The 17554-nt window shown below is 34.0% G+C and overlaps 3 protein-coding genes across 7 annotated transcripts; 1 reads left to right on the top strand and 2 right to left on the bottom strand.

Annotated features, from left to right (window-relative positions):
• Window positions 1–24: 24 nt before the first annotated feature.
• LOC140964443 (solanesyl diphosphate synthase 1, chloroplastic-like) lies at window positions 25–3551 on the bottom strand. The gene is made up of 6 exons (XM_073424244.1): window positions 3092–3551; window positions 2205–2329; window positions 1595–1722; window positions 1399–1502; window positions 975–1102; window positions 25–824 (listed from the first exon to the last, which is right to left on the bottom strand). Exons 1-6 carry the CDS (start codon window positions 3324–3326, stop codon window positions 276–278), a joined length of 1269 nt encoding a protein of 422 aa, XP_073280345.1. The 5' UTR covers window positions 3327–3551; the 3' UTR covers window positions 25–275.
• Window positions 3552–7398: 3847 nt separating this feature from the next.
• LOC140964442 (mitogen-activated protein kinase 15-like) lies at window positions 7399–12290 on the top strand. Its single transcript, XM_073424243.1, has 10 exons — window positions 7399–7750; window positions 8170–8578; window positions 8783–8910; window positions 9020–9079; window positions 9709–9858; window positions 9943–10098; window positions 10195–10406; window positions 10496–10597; window positions 11171–11337; window positions 11629–12290. The coding sequence occupies exons 1-10, from the start codon at window positions 7724–7726 to the stop codon at window positions 12081–12083; spliced, it is 1866 nt and encodes a 621-aa protein (XP_073280344.1). The 5' UTR covers window positions 7399–7723; the 3' UTR covers window positions 12084–12290.
• LOC140964444 (protein FLX-like 1) lies at window positions 12097–16376 on the bottom strand. 5 transcript variants are annotated; one of them, XM_073424246.1, is made up of 6 exons: window positions 16302–16376; window positions 15015–15637; window positions 14775–14935; window positions 13875–13975; window positions 13531–13668; window positions 12097–12643 (listed from the first exon to the last, which is right to left on the bottom strand). In XM_073424246.1, the coding sequence occupies exons 2-5, from the start codon at window positions 15623–15625 to the stop codon at window positions 13549–13551; spliced, it is 993 nt and encodes a 330-aa protein (XP_073280347.1). In that variant the 5' UTR covers window positions 15626–15637; window positions 16302–16376; the 3' UTR covers window positions 12097–12643; window positions 13531–13548. The 5 variants fall into 5 exon arrangements, 4 of the variants coding, with proteins under 4 accessions (XP_073280347.1, XP_073280349.1, XP_073280346.1 ...); XM_073424248.1 differs by having other exon boundaries at window positions 15015–15626; window positions 16302–16370; XM_073424245.1 differs by having other exon boundaries at window positions 16201–16337.
• Between the last annotated feature and the right edge of the window lie 1178 nt (window positions 16377–17554).

Here is a 17554-nt window from a genome sequence, read left to right as displayed (position 1 = left end):
TCTTATTTCCTATAGTTAATCATATAAAAGGGAAATTATAATTTTGAAATAATATAATTCATAGTTCGTCATTGTATAGTTTGTTCTTCAAGACACAAAGAACAAATACATAACACCAATCATATTTCATTGTTTCCTATATGCTTAAGGGTAACCTATGAATATACAGATGGAATAGTTACTTCCAATGATGGAACTTCCACAAGAAAAATACCATCTCCAGTGTATGTGGTCGAATCAACCAAGAACCGATTAGATGACACCATATTCTATGATCATCGTATCCGTTCCAAGTTAAAGTTAACCATTCGTTCAAGTGCAAATTTAAAGGGGCTCGGGGGAAGGCATTGAAGATTCCGAACAGCTTGATCAGCTATTTCCCGAGCCAATTCCTGAGCCCTCTCGATACCACCAGAGTTCTTGACGAAAGATATGGCCTCTTCAAGTGAACCCATCTCACTGAACTCGGATTCGATCATATCCCTGAGTTTCTTTTCTTTCTCCAACCCAAATATTACGGGAGCTGTCAAGATTCCTTTGGCCAAATCACTGCCAGCAGGCTTGCCAAGTTGCTCGGCTGATTGAGTAAAATCCAGTACATCATCGACTACTTGGAACGATAGACCTAAATTTTTACCGTACTGATACATCTGTTCGGTGATATCGCTGTCAACTCCACTGAAAATGGCGGCTCCTTTAGTGCTAGCAGCGATCAAGGATGCTGTTTTATAGTAACTTTTTATTAAGTATTCATCCAGTCGAGCATCACAGTCAAACAAACTTGAGGCCTGCTTTATTTCACCGCTTGCAAAGTCTTTAATGACCTACAAAATGATTCATGTAATGAATTCTACTCATCAGATTTTCATTTTTCTGATGTTTTCCGATTAAACATTGGGTTTGTCTATATATGATATAATCTGCAAAAATTTGCATCTTTGACCATTTTAATGCATGAGCGGAATCCAGCTTACCTGACTGATAAGCTTAATGACATCAAGATTTTCAAGATTGGCCAGGTACCATGACGCTTGTGCAAACATAAAATCCCCAGCCAGAACAGCTATTCTCGTACCATATATTTGATGGACCGTTTCCTTTCCTGCAAAAGAATCGATATATCAAACATGCCAGCCAAAAATTTCAGTATAGGTATCGAAGCAAAAGGCGTTTATACTTTATAGTACAAAATTGTTAAACGTAGACCATTGAATTTTAAAATGGTAGATATACACTGAAAAGAACCAATTTCCAGAGGCCAAAATAATTATCAAATCTGATTCTAAAATATATTCCTAAGAATGCTAATTAAGATAAACAAATACAATGATTCTAGATATTCAACTTTCTAAAATAGACTCCGTATAGTCTTCATAAGGTCAAAAGTAGGAAGCTAACCTCTCCGCAAGTCACTATCATCTAACACATCATCATGTATCAAACTTGCAGTGTGGATCATTTCAATTATTTCTGCCAACCTTCTATGTTCTTTCGTGAGTTCCCTGAAACCATTACGGCCACCCATATCATACATATAAATGGCTTAAATTCTGACTTTTGATACAAGTACATTAGATAACAGGATAGAGCTTACTTTAAGCCAGCGATCTCCGCAGTTGCTCTAGAAACTAGGAAACTTAAAGCCGGTCGCATCCTTTTGCCCCCAGCTCCAAAGATTTGCTCAGCAGCAGACATCAAAACTGGGTTTTCTGCACCAACGATCTAACAATGACTCTTAATGAGTTTTTGAATAAAATTTAAGATTTACTTTTATTCTCCAACATGCATAGTCAAATGCTGAACTGCGTCTAAATTTTTTTTAACACTTTTTACGGAGCCAATTGGTGAAGGACTTCGTATGACCAAACAAGTTAAAACTAGTGGCCTGGAGGATATCAGACATACTGACTGAATATATAGAAAATCGTAATGAAGAAAAAATAAATCAATGAAAATAAACAACCACAGATTTAGTGAGGGGGATAGCAGTTTACTTTGAAAGCTACATACTAAGGAAAAATTCGTGTGAAATATAATTTGAAGGCAATGATTGTTTTAGGAAAAAATGATTATTAACTTTAATACGATCTGCCATGTCCTGTCCAGTGACACATGGACTTGACAATCTCTTGATAAATGTAGTTTCTCTTCCGTTTTGCCCATTATGAACATACTTTTGCAATGCATACTAATATCAAACTTACTGATTGGAGATTTTTGTTAAGTGTCAGTAAATCATCTGCTACAACTTCAAACGAATCAGCTATCGAAGAACGGCTCGTTAGCTCTTCAGTCAAATCCTGCACCAGTGGGAGACCAGATGAAATTCCTGCAATGGCACAAAACAGCCCATGATTCAAACTTTAAAATGTCAGTTAAGATTGGAATTTGGACCTAATTCAACCCCAAAAGCTAGCTCAAGGGGAAGATTGTATAAGTCCATATATGTAACTAACAGGTATTTTATTCAACCGATGTGTGACAACTAACACACCTCTTCAAGCCCAGAAATGAACATCTGGAGTGTGAAATTTACAAATGACCCGACTATGAGCAGAACGAGTGTCCAACTATAGGCAGTCCAACATATATCGATGGAACCTTGGCTCGGATAGTATGTTTTTAAGATTGGAACTTGGACCTAACTTAACCTCAAAAGCTAGCTTAAGGGTGGAGAATTATCCAAGTCCATATTTGCAACTCTCAAGTATATTATTCAACCGATATGGAACAACTAACACACATCCCTCACGCCCAAAAATGAACATTTGGAGCGTGAGTTTACAATGACTATGGGCAGAGCAGGTGACCCAATTATAGTCTATAGACAGTCCAACATATATCGGTGGAATCTGATATCATGTTAAGATTAGAACTTGGACCTGACTCAACCTAAAAACTAGCTCAAGAGAGGAGGATTGTCTAAATTCATATATGTAATGATTTTATTCAATCGAAGTCGGACAAGACATCGGACCAGAATCCAGTTTCAGTAGCGGTTTAATACCAGAAATAAGCTTGAAATAGAACTCATAGCATCTAAACAAAGTCTCGTTCTAGCACATCATAAAAAGATAAAAACTTTCATTACCATTGAGACAAATTTCTGAAGTCTTAGTCGAAAACACGCGACGCTGCCCTACGTCACGCCTGTGACACGACAATTTCCGACCTTTGGAGCCTCTTTTGACATTCCTCAGCACGCCCTTGGCACAATTTCTTACAGAAAAACGATCAAAAGAAGCATTTGAAGAGCACCCACAAACCACAAAAACCAAAGTTGTTCTTGCGAGCTCAAGACTTTGGCATGTCATTGACAGCATCATATAACTAATATTTTAACTACAAAAAAGTACCCAATATTCCTCTACAATCAAGAACCCACTTGAGAACTTCTCATCGCACAAACACCCCCGAATCAAAAAACTCCAATCGAAATATAAACAAAAATTGGATCTTTGGATATAACCCTGTAAAATAACCAAAAGTGTGGAGAGGTTGAGTTGATAAGCTTCTCTCTTCGAACCGGGAAGAGAAGTTGAGGTTCAAAAAATTCCAATAGTGCACATATATGGCAATGTTCGAATGGAGCAAAAAAACCCACATAAACATTCCAATAGTGCACGTATATAGCAATATTCGAGTGGAGCAAAAAAATCCCACATAAATTTAAAGTTTATATTTTATAATATAATAGCCCATTTCGTGTGGTACTTTTTTTAAACGAAAAAAAGTTATCTTTGTTTTTATTTTAACATATTTTAAGAAAAATAACATTTTTAAATTAAAGTTAAAATTACTTTTTATTAGAAAAAAATAATAGGTTTTTAGGGGTAAACTGTTTAAAATAAATTTGAATATTCAAATAACCGAGAAGTATATTAGTCTTAATATTTTATTCTATGTTTTTTAAAATTAAAATAAAATTAACTGGTTGGATGTTTTAATTATTAAATGATCAAATTTTATATTGATATGTCAACTTATGGGATGACGAAAAGATATGTCCGTTTAATATGAGTGCTAAATAATTGATAGATATAAGATGTTTATATAGCGTTATTATTTATCATGAAAATTCATTTGAGATACTTTTACGAGTCAATTTTGTGAGACAAATATTCTATTTGGGTCACCCACGAAAAAAAATTTATTGCTTATCCGAAAAGTATTACTTTTATTGTACATATTGACACAGTTAACCCGTCTCATGAATAAATATCTGTCTCACAACTTTATTTATTATATAGTATTTATTAATATTTGGTTGAACAATATATATTTATTTTATAAATTATATCAAACAATACACAAAGATACATGATATTTAAGAAAAAATATTGAAATAAATAATAGTAACTATAAATAATTATTGGAGTGGAATGACAGTTAAGAAAGACAATAGATTGCCATAGGGGTAGTTCAATATATCATATATCGTATCGAAAAATTCGATTTAGAAACATTATATTCATATCGTAAAATATATCAAAATCTTGATAGCATATCGATTATACCGAATATTTTCGGTATACCTATATATCTGTACAACAACGATATTATGTCGTTCATACGGAAATTTTTTTTTTTAAAAGATTAGATATCTGTAAAAATTCTTCCCTAGAATCAAATTAGAAGTGCTGCTTCATCAGCATCAAATTGGGTTCACAATTAGACTCCAAACAATTGATTCTATAACTAGAATTTAAACGGACTTCATCATCACAAAAAGGAATTTACACAATAGATCATCCAACATTAGCCATTTCAACTTGATTTGCACAGGCTTAACTTTGTTCTCTCTGATAAGTCCTTTAGATCAACTAAATACTGATCAAATCCGAGTATCGAAAGTGCCAGTAAACTGATATATGCAAAAGTGGAGATTAATCCTATGCTTCTTCAAGTACAGAACTTCAAGTTAGTTTTTAAAACAAGTCCGATTTTAATGAGTTTGAAATTGAGATACTCAATCTCCCTTCCAAACCACTTTCTGCCCACCTCGCTCTAAAATCAGTGTGTTCATAATCGTGTTTGTTTTCATGAAACAATAGATGATTTAATTTTCCTTTTTTCTTTTATCTGGAACTAAAATTTTAAAGGTCAAATATAACAGAAGAAATTTAGCGAAGATAAATTTTAATTAATGATCGAAAAATATTAATATCAACTACAGTAAAACCTCTATAAATTAATAACATTTCTTAGATACTATTTATTCCGGCCTCCGTTTGGTCCAGTTTGCTAAACTGATAATTTTGATAAAGTAATAAGTAATTTTTTTCGGAATACCCTTATTTAAATTTATGAGCAAGTCTCTTGTGAGACGGATCAACCCTAACGATATTCACAATAAAAAGTAAATATTCTTAGCATAAAAAGTAATATTTTTTCATGGATGACCCAAATAAGATATTCGACTCACGAAATTGATCCGTGAGACCGTCTCACAAGAGTTTTTGTGTAAATCTATAATCCCCTCCATATCATAAATTAACAGATCTTCAAAATTAAAATATAACTAGCACAATTTAGCTAAATATGATTCCAATGTTGTTTGTTTTTTTAAAAAATTTGAATTTAGTTGATTCTTCTCTTACCTTTTTCATTACATTACATCCAAAAGCGTTGGTATTGGTTCTCGAACTACAACAAAAAACAAAATTATGAAGTATTATTGTTGTCATGAGTGCTTTCTTTCGTGTAATTGATTCTAAAAGTACTTTTTATTCACATTAAACAATTAATTTTATTCAATTAATCAATACAATATAATATTATTTAATGATTACAAACAATTAATCTCACAAATTTATTTTTATAAATATTATATACGTACGCAACAAATTTTATTTTTCATATTAGTTCAATGAAAATTAATGGTATTTTACATATTAAATTTATGTTTGTTGAATCAAAAAAACACTCCGTAAAATAATGAAATATTAATTTATCGAATAATCAATATCTATCTCAATTAAAATTCGATGATCTCAACATTATTACAACATCAACTTAACGTAAAAAAAAAAAACATTTGTTGCATGCAGTGACGGAGCCAAGTTTTTATTTCTACCTAGACTAGAATTTTTTAAATCATGATTGATCTAATATTGACAAATGTAACACCGGTCTAACGGAAAATAAGACAAAATTTTATGTATAAAAAATATCGGAAAAAAACAAGTCACCTGGACTACCGTTCGGACGGAACAACACATGACTCCGCCGGTGGTTGCATGATCATCTCACTAGTTAATTTAAATTACTGATTGAATAGACAATGAGTATATATGTGTGTCTTAATATAATCGAGACACACGAATCATCCACACGACACCATACATAATACTGTTGTTATCGTGCCGTAAGTGATTGGCAGACCTCATCCTAGATTGTGAAGTGAAAGCTCTTTGTTCTGCGTACAATAATTAATGTTGACGTGGTCATAATTTTGACATTGATGATACGGGTATTGTTCTTCAGTTCTCAGCCGTTGATTTTTTTTGTGTTCAGTTCTTGGGTATTTTTTTAGTACCACATTTCCACATGAAGTGTATCACATTTTGTATGACATAGTAACACAATTTTGTGGGTAGAGAGTGAACCCAAAGAAATATTTTGATTAAAGATTTTTCACCAACCTTGATGATAAGGCATGTTTTGGTTACAACTCGTAATCAACTAAAATTTAATATTTTAATGAGAAGTTGAAATATTATGTTTCGATCATAGTTAATACAGATAGTCTCAATTCATGTCACACATAATACTTTTTTCGTTAGAAGACAAGAGATCAACTTCGACATGCATAGATATTTGGCAGAATTTTTTACAGGGAAAGTAGTATATTTTGATTCTTCTGACACATGGAAAATCATAGAGGCCATGGGAAATAAGTTACTCAAACAAAATCATATAATCGATCAAGTACGGAATTTGAAAAAATATATATTTAATATTAAGCTGGTAGTTCATATATTTTGGGCAAAACTTATTGTCATAAGTTATAAAAAAAAATCATGTATATAAATTAAATATTTTTTTATTTTAATTATGATAACAACCGACTAATGTATATTTGGTCCCCTTTAAAATCTTCGGCTTGTGATTATTTTTGTGTATCTTAATTAGAAATTTGAATATAAATATTTTTTAGTATGCTTTTAAAAAATTTAAAAATTTTAATCAAAATTTATTCATCAAATAAATAACAATTTTTTTATTTTTTGAAAAATATTTAATTATTATCTTATCAATAATAATTTTAATCAATAAAAAAAATCAATTTAACAGACATAAAAATGTTTTCTAATTTCTATCTATTGAACTGTTATTTTAAATGATATAAATATTTTTGATATAATAAATTTTATAATAATATCCGTACCACGCGAGGCCCCAAATATTTCCTCGTTTAATAAACGCGTGCCGAACAAAGCTCTTTCCGCTCACCGAATCTCCCATCGATCCTCTTCTCCTCCACCATCAGATCTCCAAACCCTAACCCCACTCTGTTTTCGCCTAAATCTACTTTCTTGGATCTTCTGCGACGAGAAGAAATCGGAGTATTGATTGTGGTGAATTTGTTGGAGTCGGTGGAGATTTCACGTTGCAGTGACTAATTTATCGATAGATTGTTTGAATTCGTTGCTTTGTTTCATCTATCGCTTCCGAAGTGATATTGGTGATTTCGCGGAGTTTTTGGGAAATAAGAGAAAGTATGCAGCAACAGGATCAGAAGAAGAAGGTTTGTCATTCAGTATTTTGTGTTGTTATTTCTATTTTATATATCTTCGTTTGGGGAAGATGACTCTTTCAGAAGTTTCTATGTGTTCTTTTATCAAGTTTAAATTTAAAATTTTGATGTACAAATCGATGTGATTGGCCACTGGGTCTTTTAGCTTTATGTACATACCCATTTTATTTTTTTAGATTGCAAACGAGAATATAGATTATATTTGTGTTGACCTTTTTGAACCAAATAAGGGAAAGAAAAGAGGTCGTTGCCTCTTGTATGAGTCTTGCTACTTTGTCCATACTCAGATATACTATGTTGTTCATTGCCCTAAATTTACATTGATGCTAATTTACTTTGACTGGAGTCTAATCTGGAATCTTGATTTTACTGGTTTATGGTTTTCTCATGCATTGGTGATTATTTTACAGATTTCTAAAGAGATTGAATTATTTACCGAGTATGGAGAAGCCAACAGATACAAAATTCTGGAAATAGTTGGAAAGGGAAGTTACGGTGTTGTTTGTGCAGCCATTGACACGCACACTGGGGAAAAAGTGGCGATAAAGAAAATAACAAATATTTTTGAGCATATATCTGATGCTATTCGGATTTTACGTGAAATTAAGTTGCTTCGGCTTTTGCGTCATCCTGATATTGTCGAAATTAAACGGATCATGCTACCACCATCTAGGCGGGACTTTAGAGACATTTATGTTGTTTTTGAGCTTATGGAGTCTGACCTTCATCAAGTTATTAAAGCTAATGATGACTTGACACATGAGCATCACCGATTTTTTCTTTATCAGATGCTCCGCGCGCTGAAATATATGCATACAGGTGATGCTATATTAGGCTTTGCTTATATGATTGTTGGATTACACTCAATTAGAACTTTGATGATACTCCTAATAATCCTTTGTCCAACGATGTTATGCACATATCATACTTGGTTGCTTGTATTGATCATTTCTTGATCACTGAATCTTTAATTTGAATGTGGGTGGTGAAATGGTTCTTTATTTTTAACACCATATGGTTCAGCTAATGTGTATCACAGAGATCTAAAACCAAAGAATATATTAGCAAATGCCAACTGCAAACTCAAAATTTGTGATTTTGGACTGGCAAGAGTGGCTTTCAATGACACCCCGACAACAATTTTTTGGACGGTACATTGTACTTCATACAGCTTGATTTCAGTTTTTTTGTTTCCTCGTTTATAGCTGAAGTGTATTTTGACAGCCGATCATTTTCTTCATGAATTGTACCATGTTGCAGGATTATATTGCTACAAGATGGTATAGAGCTCCCGAGTTATGTGGATCTTTCTTCTCCAAGGTAATGATGTGTGCCATGCCTTCGTATTGTTCCTTTATCAATTTTGATTTGAACACATGGTTCCAAATCAATGTTAAGTGGTATTCTAGCAATCAATACTTCTTTATTTCTTTTATGTAACATTGTCTGATTGTGTAATCATATTGATGTGGGCCATGTGACCCTTTAAAATATTGTAAGATTTTCTTCAATTGGGTTTTTGCATGTACGTGACATTTCTGGCTCCACTTTTTTTCATTATCGGGTGTTCAAAAAGTATATATGCATTTACATGTTGTCTGCATACCCTTGTTTCTTAGCTTTCCCTCCTTGTTGGACCAAGCATAAGTCTGTGGACTGTGGGACTCTAAGGTGTAGCCGGAATTGTGGTTTCACGCATTGTTTAAGGGACTTTTTCTGGCTGTGGTAGCACGTGACTTGTTTATTTTAGTACCGAGTGCATGTATTTAGAGTGCATCAACGCTGTAGTAATTGTAGATTAAAATAATTTTGTTCAGGGAGGACTATTGAACTCTCACGGAAGTTGAAATTTCTGTGCTCTGAGGTAATTGAGTCGGGTCACATCTTTTTCTTGGAGGATTTATTGATTTCGTGATTCATGCTCACGCTTTTTTACATATTTCTCGCAGTATACACCTGCTATTGATATTTGGAGTATTGGATGCATCTTTGCCGAAGTCTTGACAGGAAAGCCATTGTTTCCTGGTAAAAGTGTTGTGCATCAGCTGGATTTGATTACTGATTTTCTTGGGACACCATCAGCAGATACAATTTCTGGAGTATGGGATTTCACCCTCTTATTGTGATATTTTATTCTTTGTATTTTTTCAAAACAGGAAGCAAATATTTAATCCTGGATGCAGGTACGCGATGAGAAGGCAAGGAAATATTTATCAGATGTGAAGAAAAAGTACCCAGTGCCTTTCACCAATAAGTTTCCAAATGCAGATCCTTCAGCTCTCAAATTGTTGAAAAGGTTGTTAGCATTTGACCCAAAGGATCGCCCAAGTGCTGAAGAGGTAAATATTCCTTGTAAATATATATTTTCATTCTATCATATTCTTGATGTTACTTTAAGCATATCCTGAAGTGAGTTTGGTGTATGTGTTTATTAGGCATTGGCTGATCCATACTTCAGGGGACTCGCCAAAATTGAGAGGGAACCTTGTTGTCAGCCAATCTTAAAGATGGAATTTGAGTTTGAGAGACGACGAGTAACAAAGGAGGACATCAGGGAATTAATATTTCGGGAGATATTGGAGTACCACCCTCAGTTACTGAAGGACTACATGGCAGGAAATGGTGGCATGAGTTTTCTCTATCCTAGGTATCTAATTCTCACTTGAACCTATTGAGGTGATACCTGTCTGGCTATTGACAAAGAGCACTTTGTCATCTGTTCTTTCTGTTATATAGTGCTATTGGTCATTTCAAGATGCAATTTGCATATCTCGAGGAAAATTTTGGAAAAGGTGGGCCTGTGATTCCTCCTGAGAGAAAGCACGATTCTCTTCCAAGGTGAGTTTTTAATCCGATGCTGCATCCGTTTCATTATTTTTCTCCTAGTTGATGAAAAAGATGGAGATAATTTTCTCGGAAGTTGATGAAACAAAATAATATCGAAAAAATGTTAATTATTCGTGAAATTTATGTGCAGCATGTCGTATGAAGTCACTGCTGAAAATAGTTGCAGGTTGAAGTTGGTGAAAAGGCCTATCTTTGAACAGACAGCTGTTTTTTTAAAATCTTTTTTCCTGACTCGTCCCCTTTCTCCTTGTTATTCTTCACTCAAATGATTTATAGCATTTGCTCTATAAATTTTTACTTCCCCAATCCATTTTCTCATGTTGTCTTGCCTGCCAGGGTAGGGTTTTTTTTAGTTGGTTTCAAGCAAGGAAACCAGGTTTCTGAAGTCCATTTATAAGTTTTTTGGTCATGCATGCATGCAAACCAGGTTTCTGAAGTCCATTTATAAGTTTTTTGGTCATGCATGCATGAAAACCAGGTTTCTGAAGTCCATTTATAAGTTTTTTGGTCATGCATGTATTTGTCTTTAACTTAACAGTCTCTTGCCTTTTTCATTTCATGCAGATCTACTGTCAACACAAGCACAATTCCTCCCAGGCCACAGCCAACCATGTCCACATTTGACCATCGGAAAACTACTGGGGCTATGTCCGGAGGACTCAGGGTTCCAGATTCCAATTCTGGAAATATATCAAGCATTTTGCGACCACCACCACCACGAGTACCTAATGGTATTGACTGTTTTTTTACCTTGCATTTTCCTCTTATTATTATATTGGTTTGTGAAATATTTGTATTGAAGGTTTTTTGAAAAAAAAAAACTGAAAAAAGGCCCCACTATCCTATGACTAGTTATATGAATCGGAAATTAATTGGTACTAAAACATGCTTTTCCTTACAACAGCTCTGAAGTTTTACCCCCTAATGTACTCATTCCTATTACCTGCTATGTGAAACTATTACTATATTTGTCTGCTAGCCTCAAAATAATTACTCAAATCTCCTTTTTGTCTTCTTTGTAGCCAACCAACCAAGAGTTATGGGGCCAGTTTTACCATATGAGAACGGTGGCCACGGGAATGATTACTATGGTGGAAGGGTCCTTCCTCAATCAATATCTCCTCATCACATTCTTAGGACTAGCTCTGGGAAGACTCAAGACAAGTGTACAATTGAAGCCGAGATGGAAGCATCCCAAGTCAAGCAGCAACATATGCCAGTTAAATTTGTAAATGGGATGAGCATTGACATCAATTGTCAAGCACAATCTCAAGAATACAATCCAGCTAAGTTAAAACCCGGGATGAACAATGAAATGAACAGCAACCCGTATCTCCAGCCACAAGCGAAAGTTGGCACCTTGATTAGTCAAATTCCTGTTGCGACAGATTTGTTAAAAGCCCAAACCCGGTTTGTTGTGAATGAAGCTGCTTCTCAACGAAAGATTGGTGTGGCTGTCGAGATTGGATTAACTTAGTTTTTTTTAAAAAAAAATGATCTCGTAGTGAATGAGGGAGTCCTCATGAATGTACAGCATTTTTTAAGTCAATAACGCTGTTAAGACTGTCGGATGGTGGCCGATGGTTAGTTTGATTCATCCATGATTGTCATGGCACGGGTGAGTTTGGTTTACATGTAGAAACTATTGTTTTATTGTCGATTTGTTACTAAGTTAAGCCTGATAGCCGAGTATTCTAAAAATTTGGTCAGCGCGATGAATCTACAATTGGATTACTTGATATTCGATTTCAATTTGGCTTTGGACCAGGTGTTTAAGCAGTATATCACATTGGAATTAAGACTACAACTCATATATCAAACTCTTGAAAATAAGGATGTCATCTTAGAAATGATCCTCAAAATTGGCGCTAAAATCCATTGAAGATACAGCACGATTATTATAGTTAGGTTTTGAAAATGTTAAATCCTCCACAGAAGTACATGAACTCCCGTAATCTGCTTCCACAGCAATAATTCCAAGCTAAATCCACCAACAGAACAATATCTGTCTTTACTCGCATAAGCTCTTCCAACGACCTGAAAATTCCATCAGTCATGATTTGAATGTCATACGATGGAGACAATAAGGTGAATCTACTAGACCGATTGAACAAACTTCTACCGAGAGATGAATCATAACGGGAGGTAAATTGAAATAAGTTGATTTCACAGCAAATAGAACGTAGAGAAAAAAGCCCCAAAAAAATTCTGATCAGAACAGCAGAATGGATAGAATAAAACCAACCTGGGCCAAGACCCTCAGTAGATTAGTGGCACCCTGACTCTCGTCGGAGAGCAGGTCTCAGGTTTGACACATTAGAACTACCTACTTTCTTCGTGATAAATATATAAAAAAAAATAGAATAACAAGTCAGCTGAGCACCTAAAGTTACAACTAAGTCACAGCCTCAAGCAGACTATCTCAAAGAAAAAAACCAGCAAATATTTAAAAATTCCACAGCTAAGTCTAATAAATGATCATAAAAACAATCTGATTGTGAAATACCATCATTAGAATATATAGAAAAAAGCTGTTACCACAATTTATTCATTACATCAAAATACGTATTACAAGATCGGACTGAAACTAAGAGCCTTACGTACCCTAGAGCAAGATTTCTACAAGCTATGCCACCTTGCACACACATAAAATAAAGGTATAATATTCGCATATGGACTAAGGATATAAATAATATTCTTGTCCATCGAGCGCTCTGCCATCTATTGATAACTAACGCAAAAACATATACCAAGGGCAAGGCTACCCTTGAACTCACAAAATTCTGATAAAAATAGAAGAAATTTGAAGGAGCATTAGCCTCGGGCTCTGAGACAAAAAAAATTTGCCCCTAACATTTCTATGTTTAACAAGACAATGCTGCAATAATAGAAATTCTTATTAACAATAGTTGAGCGAAACATACATCATGGCATAAACCAATTTATCTAGGGCCTTGGGCTCTCTGAGCATCATAGGGGCCTTGAGCTCGCTGAGCATCATAGGGGCCCCAAGAACCAGGTCCAGTTCCATACTGGGGATAACCTTCTGTGCCAGTAGGTGCCTGAAACAGGACAAAGATAAGTTTTCTAGTATTTGTGTGAACATAAAAAAACTGACCCCCGAAAAAATTTACAAGGCTTTGTTTTTGGTGCACATCATCTATCACAAAGGAGGAAAATATCCAAGAGTCCACTCCAGACTCTTCTTTGCATTGGAAATAAGGGAGAAAGAGAATGGAGCAGCCCAGATAATAAGCAAAGAACTTGCCTGATGCATTGAATTTGCGGGTACCATGCTATACCTCCCAGAATAAGGATTTCCTGGATATCCCAATTCAGGATTACCGTAATTCACATTATAACTTACTCCTGCAGATTAAAGTTCATAGTTCAAAACAACTTTAAGCCATCTTTCTTAATGAAAAATCACTTGAAAAAGGTAAATACCACTATATGAACCAAAAACAAACCAAGCACATTTGTGGATGATAACGATTAAGCACGATATGTATCATTTAAACATAGATGATGATATAACAGGAGATGGAACACAATGGAGTAAGAGGATCCATACATCGACCTCACTTATTGGGATAAAGGCTCGTGTCTTGTTGCTGTTGTTGTACATTTTATTTTATAATTGAACTTTGAAAACATTTGAACGAAATAAGTCATGAGAGATTATAAGATGATTTAAGCATGTAGTGATTGGTAAAATATTTCATATACGTAGGCATGACTTACTTTTTAAAAGATTTTAAAATAAGTAGGCATGACTTACTTTTCAAAAAAGTATTTTATAAGCTCTTAGCAACTTATTTTCAAATTTTATACGATCTTCTCTTAAAAAAATTAGAGGCAGTTAAAGATATCTTATAAGTTCCTAAACATCTTACAACTTGTTAAAAGGAGCAACTAAACTCAACAAACGGCCTCTTATTCTTTCCAGAGATTTTACCTTCAAACAGTGAACCAAAAATTGCAACTGAACAAGCCAATATATCTGACTCCCGCGAAAATGAGAACTACAAACTTGAAAGAATGTAATTTCTTCATTGTTATGAAACAAGATTCAATTCACAATTAATAAAGGGGAAAGTACGATACATACAAAATATAAAGAAATATTCACCAATGGATCTCCCAATTTCTTTAAGAAAACCAATACCTGGATTCCCAACAGCGGCAGCATGCGCTCTTTTTTCTGCATTAGCCAACTCAGCTCGAAGTTTTTCCATCTCTCTTGCCATTGATATTAACTTATTCTCCATCACCTTACCATGCTCAAAGCTTTCTGCAAATGCTTTCTTCTCATGCTCGATTGCACCCCTGAGAGGACCACAACTTTACTAGCACACACATATAAAAGTATAGGTACAAATATGGACACCTTTTAAGTAAACCGCACCTAGTTTGCTCCATTTCATGCCTCAAGCCTTCAATTTCGGCCTTGATGGCTGGAATCTTCTGCAAATCTGAGGTAACTCTAGACAAATCCTGAGTCATCATTTGGACCTGAGCGTTAAGATCTTGCCTAACAGCTGTTAACTCCTTCATATCCATATGCACTTGCATAAGCTCAGCCCTCATGGTGTTAACAGCATGAAGTTCATTTTCCATCTTAACAGATTTCTCATAAAATTCCCTCATCTGTAACTCATTCTCTGCATGCAGCGATCGAGCAAAATTATGATCACGCTGTAGTTCATACTGGGCAACCTCTAATTCCTGCCTGAGCGCTACATGCGTTGCAGCGAACCTTTGGTTATCAACTAGCAGAGCCTGGATTTCATCATGTTGAGCTGCCAACCTCTCCTTTATGATGACAGGATGAGTTGGGGGCTGTCTGGGGCCTCCTCCTAAACTATAATGAGAATCCCTCATTTCCTCGAGTAGGGAACGATGTGGCACTCCTCCAAGGCCTCTTGAAAAAGGAGATTCTTGCAGTGGAGGCTGAGGCAGCCCAACATGTGCACCTCCTTGAGCTGGAAGGGGAGGTCCTCTATTTCTCGCCGACATTCTTGATGTATGCTGGGTTTAATCAGTTGAATAACTCAAATACCAAAATTTCAACCAAAAAAAAAAAAGAAAAGATAATCCACTAATTCTTAAATGGAACTCACTAGGCATAGCCGTAAATAAGTAACTATATGCTAGAGTATATGCATGTTTCTTAAAATGTTTGCAATTTGATCAACAACAATGCAGTGAAGCTGATCAAGAAATAGAAATTATTGAAAATGAACCCAAATCGATTCATGTCACAAGAACTTAATATCTTCTTCACCCGTAGTAACTGTTCAGATCTTGAAATTGAATTAAAAAATAAATCTAACACTTCAGAGTACCTATCTAAATCCCACAGTAGCATACCAAGCATTTAATACAGCTCGCAATATATATTTAATTCACAAAATTGGAGAGAAAGCACAAATGATGAAGTAATTCACATTTAATTTACAAAATTAGAGAGAAAGCAGACATATTCAATTTTAAAAAATTAGATCGAAAATTCATATATCATCAACGAGCAAGAGATATACGAATCGCTGCTACGGCATTCGAACTGATGAAAAGGCAACAAAAATGCTTACACGTTTTGTTGTGTGGCAAAAGACTTCAGATGGAAATTCCCCTTAATTGAACAAATTACAAAATCCAACAACCCTAATTCAGGAATCAAAACTATGCTTACTAGTTTCGGGAATTTTGAGGTGAGTTTGTTCTTCTTAGCAACATAAATTAGATTCCGTGCTACGTTTATTATTTTTCAAAATAGCTATTTCTAATGATTTAATTTTTATTAAAAAAAATAATATAATTTATTTTAATTTACAACCAAATTAATAATCTATTATGAAAAAAAAGTAAGTAAAAATTTGTGTGAGACGATATCACGGATCATATTTTGTGATACAGATATCTTATTTGGGTCATCAATAAAAAAATATTACTTTTTATGTTAACAGTATTACTTTTTATTGTGAATATTGGTACGTTGACTTGTCTCACATATAAAGATTTGTGACACCGTCTCACAAGAGACCTACTCAAAAAGATATTAATTGACCTATTAGTATGTTTCTCATCTAATATACACAATGACATATAACAAAATATATGTAAAGTTAATATTTATAATTATACAAATGCATATTACATTATCNTCACTTAATATATAGTTCACTTTAAATTTTATTTTATTATGCATATCATACTTGCAAGGATCACTTTTATCCACACTAGTATTTAGTACTTTATCGATCTTGTACGGTATATTTATATGTTTTAGATATTTTAGTTACGGATGATATATACAGAAGACGTCTTAATTTAGTTTCTCTTGTATTTTGGTTTTTCATTTTTATCTATCTCGTTCTGTTTAAATGCGTGTGTTAAGGTAAGAAGACGTCTTAATTTAGTTTCTCTTGTATATACTGATGATTTATGTAATGCAAGTATATTATTTTAGGTAAAAATTTGTATGAGACGGTCTCACGGATCGTATTTTGTGAGACAGATCTCTTATTTGGGTCATCAATGAAAAAAATATTACATTTTATGCAAAGAGTATTAATTTTTATTGTGAATATTGGTAGGGTTGATCCGTCTCACAGATATTGATTAGTGAGACCGTCTCACAATAAACCTACTCATTATTTTATGAATCAACAACAAATGTACTCATTATTTTAATTGCTTCGAGATTTGAGAGGGTAAATATTATAAACTAAATATATTTTATAATACTGGGACAAAGGCAATAATCACGTGCCTTGGTCAATAATTAAACAAACTTAATTAAAAATATTAAAATAGCTTCTTTAGTCGTATTTTGACCCACATACCCCTTATTTATTTATTTATACTAATTATAGTACTATTTAGGTAGTATTATTTATGTATTTCCAAACTTTTAGCAAATAAAATGTTCGAAAATTGTATTTA

Source organism: Primulina huaijiensis, chromosome 18 (assembly GCF_012295235.1).
Source record: "Primulina huaijiensis isolate GDHJ02 chromosome 18, ASM1229523v2, whole genome shotgun sequence".
NCBI classification, from domain to species: domain Eukaryota; kingdom Viridiplantae; phylum Streptophyta; class Magnoliopsida; order Lamiales; family Gesneriaceae; genus Primulina; species Primulina huaijiensis.
The sequence above is the reverse complement of the archived record's forward strand: the minus strand, read 5'-3'. Positions and strand labels throughout refer to the sequence as shown.